Source organism: Trematomus bernacchii, unplaced genomic scaffold (assembly GCF_902827165.1).
Source record: "Trematomus bernacchii unplaced genomic scaffold, fTreBer1.1, whole genome shotgun sequence".
In the NCBI taxonomy this organism is placed as follows: Eukaryota; Metazoa; Chordata; class Actinopteri; order Perciformes; family Nototheniidae; genus Trematomus; species Trematomus bernacchii.
The window spans coordinates 971,474-984,351 of record NW_022987876.1 but is presented as its reverse complement, the minus strand read 5'-3'; the positions used below and the strand labels follow the sequence as shown (position 1 = coordinate 984,351).

Genomic DNA, 12,878 nt, shown 5'->3' with positions numbered 1-12,878 from the left:
TGACTGGTTTTCCTCAGAGTACAGTTAGCAGTTTGGGAATATACAATACAGCTTGCATGCCTGGGACAGGGATTTAAGCAAGTCATTTTTTTCCATGTACATTTTCTTTGTTAAAAGGGCATTCCATGCAGCATTTTTAGAGCGGATGGTTATCAATTTCAGACTCAGGAAAAAGGGAAACAGTTCCCTTTCTTATCGTGGGAGGTGAAAGTTGTACATTGTAGCTTATTAAAAGTTGAGAGGCAAGGATTAAAACGTTTTAGCGTTGCATCACACATTCCCTGACCAACCCGGTATCACGGCCAGACGTGAACATGTGATGATCTACCATGCTGGGAGACGTGAAGATGTCGCGATTTCGTCCCTTCAAACGTGACAGTTACACAGTATTGTTAACATGGTCCAACCAGTGGAGATATACCCGGAAATGCCAAGCAAATGCTACCCCGACGGTCGGTTCTTATTGTCAATATTAATATAATAATGATTTATTTTGTAATAGTCACACTCGATTTCGCCAATTTTCTTGTTGCCCCAGCTGGTCGACACCTCTTTTAGCAGAAACAAAGGCTACATTAATGTATTAAATCGATGTTAATCCATGTGTGTGGATGTGGAATTAACGGACGTGACGTTGTGCGATTGCGTTGCCAGGCAACAGCTTCGGTTCATGTTAATTTACAAACTCTTCAACTAGAACCGTAGTTATATTTACAAACATTTTAGAAGGCCTCACGAAATACTTTAATGTAAATGTAAATTTAAATGTGAAGGAATGTGTGTATAGAGTGGCGAAGTCACGCCCATCTACTTCCGCCCCATGGGACCTTATTTCGGAAAAATAATGTATTGAAGTCAATGGAGAGAGAAAACTTATCTTTCGATCCCGTTTAAATTGTGCCATGAATTACACATATGATGTTTGTCAATCTTAAAAAATAATTTCCATCTCAAAAAAGTCACAGTTTGTCGTAAAACTGTTAAATATAATATAATAATATGAATAATATAAATATAAGACTATGAAAAATACGTAACTAGAAAGACTACAAATCCCAGAGTCGCGTAAGTGATGTCACAATTGTTTTCCTCCACAATAGAGATAGCTAAGATCAGCGCCATATAGATATATCTATATGGCGATATAGATATACATATAGATATATCTATATGGCGCTGGCTAAGATAAGATAACTTTAACAAGATGCCTGTGTGCTTAGTACCAGGTTGTTATTATAACAGCAATGGGTCTTGCTCGTTCTTTCGCTTCCCGTCTGATGAAAGGACCAGGAGTGTGTGGATCATGCTAGCTAGTAGCTAGCACGTTAGTTAGCATTACAGCCTTGTCATTTTTATTTGCCTTAACATGAAGTAACATTAAGTAACCCACAATGTTAAACAGTAAGAGTAGTAGTCATATTTCGTGAACCCTTTGAAGAGTACTGTCACCGGTGTGATCATTCTATAATGCACCATTTAAGCCCGGGGGATAAATGCTAACGCTAACGCTAGCGATCTTCTCTACTTCATGCTATCTGCACAAATGGTTGACATTAAACATTAAAACGACCAGGCAGTTCAGAGAGAATCAAAGGAAGGCAGGCAGGCAGCTTTGCATGACATTCTTCAGGACGTGTTTCATTGTGGTGATAGTCAATCGTTTTGTTGACAAGACAGTAGTGACGGCCATCTTGGTGACGTGTGTTGTTGACCAGAGATGTAGTTCATTGAGCGTTTCACACAAACAAATGTGTTACTTCACAGTTTTACGACACATTTTTTTTTTTTTGACTTGCAAAATTATCTTTTAAATTGACAAACATCATATGTGTAATTCGTGGCACAATTCAAACGGGATCGAAAGATAATCTTTCTCTCTCCATTGACTTCAATACATAATATTTCCGAAATAAGGTCCCATGGAGGTCCACCGGAAGGGGAGGGACTTCGCCACTCTATAACAAAATACATCCGTCATAAAAAATACCGGAAACAGACGTAGGCAAGATCCTCAGCTCGGTGATTCGATGGTTTAGCCGCAATGCACGTTGGGAAATGGTGTTTATGCGATGTGAAATCCGAAAACATTTTTTAGAAATAAAATAATACTTTATTCCGAGTGTGCTTGCTTTTCTCTTTGAAAGTCATCACATAACGGCATTGTAATACACGGTTCGGCTGCATTAAATATTACACATCTGCCGTAGTTCTGTATTTATAGAGCCCTGATGAGAAGACTTCTAGAGAAACAGGAAGCACTGCCGCCAAAACTGAAAACGTGACGTGGATCATAAATATATCAGCAATTAAACAACATCTTAGATTTCTTTTCACACAATACGTCTCCTTGCAGTATCAATACTAATTCGGCTGACTTTTATATTTGATCCAATTGGTAGATAGGTTATATTTACACCATAACGGTGCTAAAAGAGGTGTCGACCAGCTGGGGCAACAAGAAAATCGACAGTACAACAGTTATATCTCTCACAGGCTCCGCCCTCTACTGGACTCTATGGGTACTTCCATATATCCTATCTATGCACGCATTATTTTACTGAGACTTCCCTACCCGTAGCCGGCCCCTGGGCGGGCCTACCTGAATGCGCGCGCATCCACTGCATAAAACGCGGCCTCGCCCGCTCACTGCTATCCCTTTCTCTTTCAGCTAAGCAGCTATTGAGTAACTGAGCCTGAGGGATAGTGGTGGTCTAATGGATAGTGAGGTGGGTTGAAGATCGGAAGGTTGTGAGTTTAAATCCCGCCAGGAACACCACCACTAGTGTGCCCTTGAGTAAGGCACTTAGTCCTTAGTTTCTCCAGGGAGAATGTCCCTGTAATTGGTCATTGTAAGTCACTTTGGATAAAAGCGTCAGCTAAATGAAATGTAATGTAATGAGCGAGAGATAAACAGGATAGAAAAAGAACAAAGAAAAGTTTTGTCGGACAATCGAATATGGACTCACCTGAGGAGCCCGTGTCCTTCGTGTCCGGGTTCTATCGGGAGTGATGATCCCCATACTCGATGTATTGAGTGTCTGGGGTCTGACCACGTGACAGCTAACCTGCCTCCATCGGCAGTCTGCAGCGCCTGTCGGATGTTTACCCGATCCAGCCGACTGCACAGAGTGGCGATGTACGAGGGGTGTTACGTCTCGCCGGTGGAGGACCCAGAGCTTGACGTGGTGGAGATGGAGGACCTCGTGCAGGGAGTGCCCTTCGTCTTCGACATCCCAGCAGCCCAGGATCTGGGCCCGGTTCGGGACAGCAGAGGTGGATCTGTTTGCCAGCCGGCGCAACACCCACTGCGCACTGTGGTTCTCCATGGCTCTGAGCGACGACCCGCCTTCGGGGGTGGACGCGTTTGCACACGAGCCATTGCCAAAGAAGCTGCTTTATGCCTTTCCACCGTTGCGTCTCATTCTCCCTCTCCTGGGGAGAGTGAGGCGGGAACGTCTGTCAGTCATCCTGGTAGCACCGGATCGCGTGGGGGCGCCGTGGTACTCAGAGATGACACAGATGACGGTGGGCCAGCCCAGCCCCAAGTTTGGGGGGTGATCTCCCAGGAGCCAGTTGCAATCGGGGCGTTACCCACGCTGGGCCATCCTCTCCAGGCTTGGCTCCTGAAGGGGAGAGGCTGAGGCGGGAGGGATTGTCTGATAGTGTGATTCAGTCTATCCAGGCAGCTAGAGCGGGATCCACCACAGCCTGTTACAGGCCAAAGTGGCTGGGCTTCCGGCGATGGTGTGAGGAGCGGAAAATAGAGCCCCTATCTTGTAAATTGGGGTCTATTTTGTCGTACTTACAGTTGTTGGTGGACAGAGGGCTTGCTCATTCCACAGTGAAAGTGTATGCAGCAGCCATCTCGTCCTGCCATGAGGGATTTGACGGCAGGTCAGTTTTTGCCCAGCCGCTGATGTTGCGGTTTTTGCGGGGGGTCAGCAGACTGCGCCCAGTGGTGCGCACCTCTGCCCCGCAATGGGACCTGCCGCTGTTGCTCGAGGCTCTCGTCACAGGACCATTTGAGCCTCTGGAGCTCTCTTCCCTGAAAGTACTGTCATGGAACTTGCTACTTGCCTTAACGTCAGCCAAAAGACTGTCTGAGTTAACTGCTTTATCAGTGCACCCGAGTTGTTTAAACATCCGGGGTGACCAAAGCGGGGCGACACTCAGACCGAACCCCTCCTTTGTGCCCAAGAGCCTAAGGAGTACGTTCAGGTCAAGGGCTATCCAGTTGGGGGTGGGACATAGTGGGGCGAGGGAGGCTAAATTGCACCTCCTCTGCCCGGTGCGCGCTAGCATGTTATGTAGAGCAGCACAGAACAGCTGTTTGTGTGTTTCGGCGGTGGGGTAATTGGAAAAGCTCTGTCCAAGAAACGCCTGGCAGGCTGGCTTTGCGAAAGCCTTCCCCACGGGAGTCCGTGCACACTCTACACGAGCCGTGGCTGTATCAACAGCCTTATTTAATGGCATAAGTGTGGAGCACGGCGGCATCTTGGTCAACACCAGGTCCCTTCATTAAGTTTTATCTCTTGGACATGTCTGGCTCCTTTTCATCATCTGTGCTTGCTGGGGCAACGCAGGACTGGTGAGGAGAGAGAGGGGGGCTGTGGGTCAGTGGGCATCTGACCCCCTCCCCGGACGTAATGCGCATATGGGCCCATAGGGGCTGGAGGTTTCCTTTCCCCTGCATTAAGACAGGAGGAGGGAATCCTCTACGTTACGTTACACCTCCGCGGGGTAAGCGCGTCAGAGTGTGCCCGGCCAGCCATGAATTCCCTTAAGTAAAAATCACGTCTAGAAAAGAGTGCAACAGTAAACAACTTTCAGTGCTGATGGGCTTTACCAGCAGGGTAGGAGACACAAAAAGAGAAGACAGATTGGAACGAGACACACAAAAGGAAGGTAGTATTCAAACTGTTGTGTCACAAATGTCATGTCTATCTAATTCTTCCAGATAGAGAAAGGGCAGAAGTAAAACATACTACCTTAAAACAATGTATTGTGCAATAAAATACCATTGACTAATATCTGGTAAATTCAGGAAAATATGAACATTTTGGTTCCTCTTCAAAGAAAAATGGTCTATGATCATTTGTTTTGTTCTTCTAGGACGATGGAAAACTACACCTACAATAGCGTTACACTCCAGCTGGAGGGGTTCAATGTTTCGAAAGAGTCTATGTATTTTGTCTTTGTCTGTTTCCTTTTCTCATATTTATTTATAATTGTCGCAAATGTGGGAATTGTTGTTCTGATTTTCATTGACAAAAACCTTCACCAGCCCATGTATCTACTTTTTTGCAACCTGCCCTTTAATGATATTCTTGGAAACTCTATCTTGGTGCCCCGTTTGCTTATAGACATGTTGAGGCCTCCCTCTGAACGCATCATTAGTTATTATGAGTGTGTGCTCCAAGCTTTTACCTCACATATGTTTGGTACCACTAGTGTGACAGTGCTCATGATTATGGCTTTCGATAGATATGTGGCTATCTGTAATCCTCTGCGCTATGCTGCTATAATGACAAACAAGATGGTGATCAAGCTGACAGTTTCTGCCTGGGGAGTAGCCTTTGTTTTGGTCGGGATTCTGCTCGGTCTGACACTACGGCTCAATCGATGCAGGACTATGATTGAAAGCCCTTACTGTGACAATGCCGGGCTGTTTAAACTGTCCTGTGAGAGTGTGTTTATTAATAATGTCTATGGCCTCACTTTCACTGTAGTCCTTTTCACATCCTCAATTGGGAGCACAATAATCACCTATACTAAGATAACTGTAGTCTGTCTAACTAGTAAGAATAAGTCTCTGAACAGTAAAGCTTTGAAAACCTGCAGCACTCACCTGGTTGTGTATATGATCATGATTTTTAGTGGAATTTCTAACATTGTGCTGCATCGATTCCCTCAGTACTCAGACTACAGAAAACTCACTTGCATTTTGTTCCATATTGTCCCTGGCAGCCTTAACCCCATCATTTATGGTGTGCAGTCAAAAGAGATACGAAAATTCTTGTTTGAGCGCAAGAAAGTTAAGCCATCCTACTAAAGATTTTTATCTTATATTTATTTATTAGATATTTATATTTGTATCACATAACAAATATAAAGGGGGTACAAAAGGAGTGCCCTATTGTAATTCAGGATTGTGTACGTTACTGATTGTGTAGTTAATGGCATGATATCACCACTGCAGTTAATCAATGCTATTTACAAAAACCTTTTATTTATTTATTGGTAATTATGACAAACATATATCTTTCTAAATATGGTGAAATGTAGAGAAAATAACCCAGAGCACCTAGCTCTGAAGTATATATTGTTAAATGTTGCCATCACTGTCAAGCTAGACCTCTGCTAGGATAGGAAACTCCGGTTCGTGATTCTTAATTAGCTATTTGATGATTGACATAACATTAATTCCACTTCATTGATTTTGCTGGCCTGTATGTGATGACGGTGAGAATGAAGTAGCAGTTACAGTAAAGGTTTTTTTTACCATTTATGTTTTTCATAAAGCAATGTGAATTAATTTGTGGCCTAAATGTGCTATTAAAATAAACTTACCTTGGTTTTGTTTGATTGAGTGATATTATCAACCCTTATTACATGGCTTAGTTGAATACTCGATTCTGATTGGTCAATTCAGAACATGTGACACGTTGTTAATCCAGAACAGACAGACCGCTGTCAAGGATTTATTTAGTGGGAGTGCTGATACAGCATTCTCACTACTTGTTCTTCGACGCACAAAATTCTTTATTATTCCGCCGGGTTATTTTGCGCTTCTTCTGCTCCCACATTCCACATCGCAGAAACTCTGTTCAAACATCAAAACGTTCAGCTTGGTCGGGAATCGTTGGCCATTACTTTTCTCATTCATAACTTTCATAATTCCAGAGATATATCCCATAATTCATCAAATGTTTAACATGGAAGTCAATGGAGAAACTCTTCAGATTTGAAAAATCTTCATGCGACTTCAACTGCTAACTGTTCCTTCATACTTTCACTCAGAAACCTCATTCCAACTTTAAAATGTTACACATCTTTCTGACATTATTCGTCTAACACAACTTTTAAATCTGATTCATATTTTTAGAGATATTAAAAATTGTTCAGATCTTGGTAAAGAGGCCTTCTTCAGATTTTAGAGTGCGTGATGTTTTTTATATATTTTCTTTTAAACCTGCCATAATTCCCAAACCCTACATTCCTGAGACATAATTTGTCATGACAAACGTAGGAAAACATCTCGTAGCTTGAAAGATTAAAAAGAAATTAAGCAAAATAATTAAACAAAATGCCTCTTGAGCAGGGGCGGACTGGGACTAAAATTCAGCCCTGGAATCTGACCCAGACCGGCCACATCCGGGGGGGTCGGCATCAGAAAATAAAATACAGTAGCCTACTATTAGTTAATAGAAATCAGCTGTTTATTAGGCTTATGCAGTTCAAGGGATAATCCTCACCTAAAGAGGGAGGACACTCAGAAGTCTTAAACACATGGGACATCGTAAAACAGTAAACACACAAACATACAGTACTATTTGTTATTAGTTATTAGAAATCAGCTGTTTATTAGGCTGCATTTATGCAGTTCAAGGGATAATTCTCACCCACCTCTTGCGCTTGCCCTGCACTTGTATGTGCCAGTTGAGCTGGTTCTTCCACCAGCTCAACTCTCTGTCCCTCATCATGAATGCAGCGCAGTGGCGACGCCAGAGTATTTTTGTTGGGTAACGTATGGTAGGGCTAACCCATACAGTGGTGGGGCTCAAGTCAGTATTTGCAATGTAATTACATACACGCTATATCGCCCCCCTTGACAGTGAAACACCACGCGTGAGGTTTAGATTATTTCCCTGTGTCAATCAAAACGGAACTGTATGAAATAAAACGGCACATTTGTCTCGTAGTAAATAAAAAGGGATCACTGTGAACGTGACGTATGATAGTACACGTTGAAGATCCAATGGGGATACTGAATGGCGGTTCCGATTGATCTCAATCAGTAATGCATAACGCAGACCCAACGTTTTGTTGCTCTGATTGGCTGTAGGTCTATTCAAATTGCATTCGGAGGCATTTTGATCTGACCGCGGCCGCGCTGATATTATAACGCCAGAGAATTTTATTATTTAATTGAATTTGCTTACTTTAACATCATTTTTCATGGTGGGGCTAAGGTGGGGCGAAGCCATTTCTTGGTATGGCTGTAGCCTACCCCAGCCATACCCTGGCACCGCGCCACTGAATGCAGGAGGCTGGCTGTATATCTGAACTCGCGCCCTCCTCATTCTCTTCATATTGCACTTGTTCTAAGCTGCTGATGATAGTGCTTGTGGCACCGCTGCTGCCAAAAAGATCTGTCAATTTGCAACATTTATATGCTTCACCTGCGAGTGACTTCACCTTTTTTTCTCTTGCCTTCTCGGCCCCACCTTTTTCTGTTCGTTTTCTTTGATTTGTATCAATGTTTTTTCATTCTCCCTGTCTGCCGCGGCGTCTAATCCCTTCTCTTCGTGTGGCCGGTCTTTTTTCTTCTTCGTGTGTGATTATTTGACAGATAAGAACCACACAACTGCATTAGCGGCCGCTGTCGCCCTCTGTCGGCCGTCAGCGCAACGTAAAAGATGACGTTAAACACATTTTTTTAAAAGGGCCGGCCGGCCGTCAACGGCCCTTGACGACCGGCCGTTCTGTGGTTCTCCAGATTCTACAGATGGCCAGTCCGCCCCTGCTCTTGAGGGCATGAAGTGACAAAAACTTTCAACATGTCTCCATTAAACCCCATTGTAAGTTCAGCCTCATCTTTCCCCACCACAGCAGCCGCACACCTTTAGTTAATCGGCCAAAAAGGCCACATTATTAACCCGAAAGTACACAAAAAGTACACTTCAGATGCTCAAGTTCCTTGACATGCTTCACGCTTTGAAATTTCACCGATATCTGTTACGGTTCTTCAACAAAACGTTCACATGTACGTGTGGTACGTATAGCTCAAATATAAACACCTGTGTCATGGAACACGATGATGTCATAACTCTTACTGTAATGCTCAGAGCAGCAGACTTCAGATAATGGTTAACACAGCTCTATATCAAATCTGATGTTACGTAATGTGGTGTTACTATGGCAACGCATCCCTCGACATAAAACAGCAGCAGACTTCAGATAATGGTTAATGGTCCTGCCCTCAACAGCTCTACGTCAATTATGGGGTGTCTTCATATGCCGTTTCCATGGAAACGCATCCCTCGCCATAAAACACGATGTCGCTGTAACTCCAATGGACACGGTCCGATCGTCCCCCAAACTTCGCTTGTATATCACCGGTCCATGCCTCAACACCTGTACGCCAAATCTGAGATCTCACCATAGGTTGTTGCCATGGAAACGCATCCCTCGCCATAAAACACGATGTTGTCGTAACGCCTATGAAAAGGGTCAAAACAGCACCAGACTTCAGATAATGGTTAACAGTCCAGCCCTCAACAGCTCTACGTCAATTATGGGGTGTTATCATATGCCATTTCCATGGAAACGCATCCCTCGCCATAAAACACGATATTGCTATAACTCCTATGAAAATGTTCAAAAAGTGCTCAAACTTCACATGTTTGCGAACAGTCCAGCCGTGAAGACATCTATGGGTCAGTTTTGAGATTTCTTCAATTGCCGTTGCCATGGCAACACAATGCTTGCCATGAAAGACGGTTTTCTCATAACTTCAGTGAAAATGCTCCAAATGGCCCAAAACTTCACAGGTTTGGTAACGATGCAGCCATCAACGCATCTAAGCGTATTATGGGATGTCATCAAATGCCGTTGGCATGGCGACAGATCACTCGTCATCAAGTTAGTTCAAAAGTTTGCAGTTCAAATATTCTGCTGCTTTTCCAAGCCTTTTTACTTTCTTTTCTTCTCTCATCACACATTCAAGCCCCCAATGTTCATGTATAATTTCAATCTAAATTCTTCACTTTCTTCTTACACATTACATTTCAGCATAGCAGTTTAGCATCAGCTTTTCAGCATAAAGCATTCCCACTAGCAATTTCTTCAGGAATTGCATTCTCTAGTTGACCGTTGTTAAAGGTGGGGTAGGTAAGTTTGAGAAACCGGCTCGAGATACACTTTTTGTTATATTCCATGGAATGCTCTTAACATCCCGATAGCAATGAATATCTTAAGTGCTTTGACAAAAAATCCATAAAGAAATGTCATCTGTGGAAGCCGTAATACTGTAAAAAGCACGACCAATCATTTTAGCCGGCCCGGCTAAAATAACTGGATGGCCTACCTGCCTGTCAGCCTTCCATCTCTGCACACATTTATCCCGTGCCCTCATTGGTCATGTGCGCGTTCGTGTGTGTTTGAGGAGGGGCTCTGTAAGGAAGTCGCAGATTTTTTCCGGTTGTGTATTTTCAAATTCTCGCGCACTCGAGCTGGTTTCTCCAAAATTACCTACCCCACCTTTAAAGGGAATATGTATTAAAATGGTCAGATGTGAGTGAAAAATACTGCTTTGCAAGGCATCCAAAAGAATGGTGGTGCATGTATTTTATAAAATGGCAAAAACACTGGATATTTTAATTAAATTCACACCTAACAAGCTTGATCACAGTAACCCTTGAAGATTACGTAATGTTTCTTAGGTAGTGATCAAGGTTTTCCCATGGGAAATAAGGCTGATAAAACGGACTCCATTGAGTTTATTCGTCAGAGGAGGCCTGAACAGGAAGGCCTCAAGACTGTTGCACAGAGAGGTTGTTATTGTTGTTTTACTGACTTACTTAACAGTAACATCAATTTAGTTTGTCATGCATCTCAGTACAGCTGGTAATAGTGCAGAGCAATTGTTGTAAGTTACTTTGTTTTCATGCAATTTAAACTTTAGTGTTGGATTTCAAGATGTTTTACCTTATTGTTTCAAGGCACACATCTAAATACTTTGGGTGGTAAACTAATTGATATTAACTAGATTCAAACAAATCTGCAACTGGTATACTCTGGCATTCTGTTTATGCATCTGTCTCTGGTTTTCCAACTGTGGCAACTGCATTGTAGTGCAGCCAAATCAAAAGGTTGCAATAATACAATCTAATGTATATAAGAGAGATTTCCTTTCAGCATTATGCAAACATTTTTACAATTTTTACAAGAGTTTGATTTATAGTCTTACTGTTATTTTGTCATTGTCTTGCTATTGTCTGGGTTACCATTTAAAGCATTCTAGAACTGTGTCAGTCCAATGTTGAGATTTTGCATCAGAGATCAGTTTTACTCAAATGTGTAGGTACTTTCATTTACAATTAACTGTCTGTATTATGCTTTATGTGTTTCTTTAAACAATTGTCAGTGTTTCGACAGCACCTTGGCCAATAGAAGAACAAAACTTCTGTTCTGAACACTTACAATGGTTTGACTTATTGTTGGCTTATGTACTTGCAGGATTCTTCTTATATATTTTTTGTTTTTTGTCGTACACTGCCTACCGACCGTCATGTTGGGAACCACTGTTACCAGTTATTTCATTGCTGTAAGTATGTTGCTGATTGTTTCTCTCCTCTCTTTTTCTATTCTTGTATTTCTGCATAGCTCTGATGGAAAACTATACATACAACAGCCTCACTCTTCAGATGGAGGGGTTGAGGGTCACCGAAACTAACAAGTACCCTATCTTCTTATTCCTGCTCTTGGCTTACATGTTCATCCTCATTGCTAACGTGGGCATTTTGATACTGATATGGAAAGAGAAGAGCCTCCACCAGCCGATGTACCTCCTCTTCTGTAACCTCTCGGTGAACGACGTTATGGGAAACTCTCTCCTTGTTCCCCGGGTGCTCTCAGACATCATGGTTCCGCCGTCTGAACGCTTTATTCACTACTATGAATGTCTGATACAAGCATTCACCACACACATGTTTGGCACCAACGCTCACACTGTGCTCATGGCTATGGCTTTTGACTGTACAAGTTAACCAATTTCATGTATTTAAAGAGTCACCTAGTTCTGTTTTTTTAAATGTTGACTTTGATATGTTAGTTTACTTTAATGTATATCCTTGCTGTTAACTCAGATACTGAAAATTATAAAAAATATAATATAAATTCACTTTATTTTTTGATGTGTTAAAGTTTTCCCAAAATCTGACTTTCTTTTGTAATCTTACTTTAATGAAGATGTTTTGAATCGGTATCACTGTACAATAAAATGTTCAAAGTCATCTAAAGTCTGAGATTCATTTTTTAGAGTTTGATCTTTGGAGAATGTTTTTTAAGAAATTGTCTTTGGTCCATTGGTGCATAAATAAGCACAGTAGGGGAAACTAGAAAAAGGTTCTGAGTTTGTCACTTAGTCAATAGTTGTATGTTGTACATCTGAAGGCATTCATTTTACCATTAAACTGCAAATTGACTTTCAAGCTTCGATGAATCTCAAGCTTTGGACTCAGGATAACTGGAACTATCCAACTTTTCCTTATCCTTTCTGCAGCCCAGCTCTAGTTATTTATTGGCATTTAGCTTTATAATATGGAGGCTCAGTATGTTACTCATAGTGAGATGAAAAAGTGATGAAAATGGTCAGTTATGAGTAAATAAAACAGCTATGCAAGGCATCCCCAAGAAAGTAACTACAATATGTGAAGAATCATGGTATGAGATATTAAATTGGTGCATTTAGATTACAAAATAACAAAAACACAGTATGATTTACATGAACTCCCAACCAACAAGCAGGATCACAGTAACCCATGAAGATTACATAATGTTTTATTGGGTAGTGATCAAGGTTTTCCCACAGGAAATAAGGCTGATAAAACAGACTCCATTGAGTTTATTCTTCAGAGGAGGCCTGAACAGTAAGG

General features: G+C 42.1%; 1 protein-coding gene across 1 annotated transcript; it reads left to right on the top strand.

Moving 5' to 3' along the window:
• The first annotated feature begins 5,116 nt into the window (after positions 1–5,116).
• Positions 5,117–6,052, top strand: LOC117469604 (olfactory receptor 146-like). The gene has a single exon (XM_034114045.1). The coding sequence runs from the start codon at positions 5,117–5,119 to the stop codon at positions 6,050–6,052; it is 936 nt and encodes a 311-aa protein (XP_033969936.1).
• Positions 6,053–12,878: the final 6,826 nt, after the last annotated feature.

What these genes read in the sequence shown, in the direction of transcription:
- LOC117469604 (XM_034114045.1), top strand. Translation starts at nt 5,117, where the DNA reads ATGGAAAACTACACCTACAATAGCGTTACACTCCAGCTGGAGGGGTTC.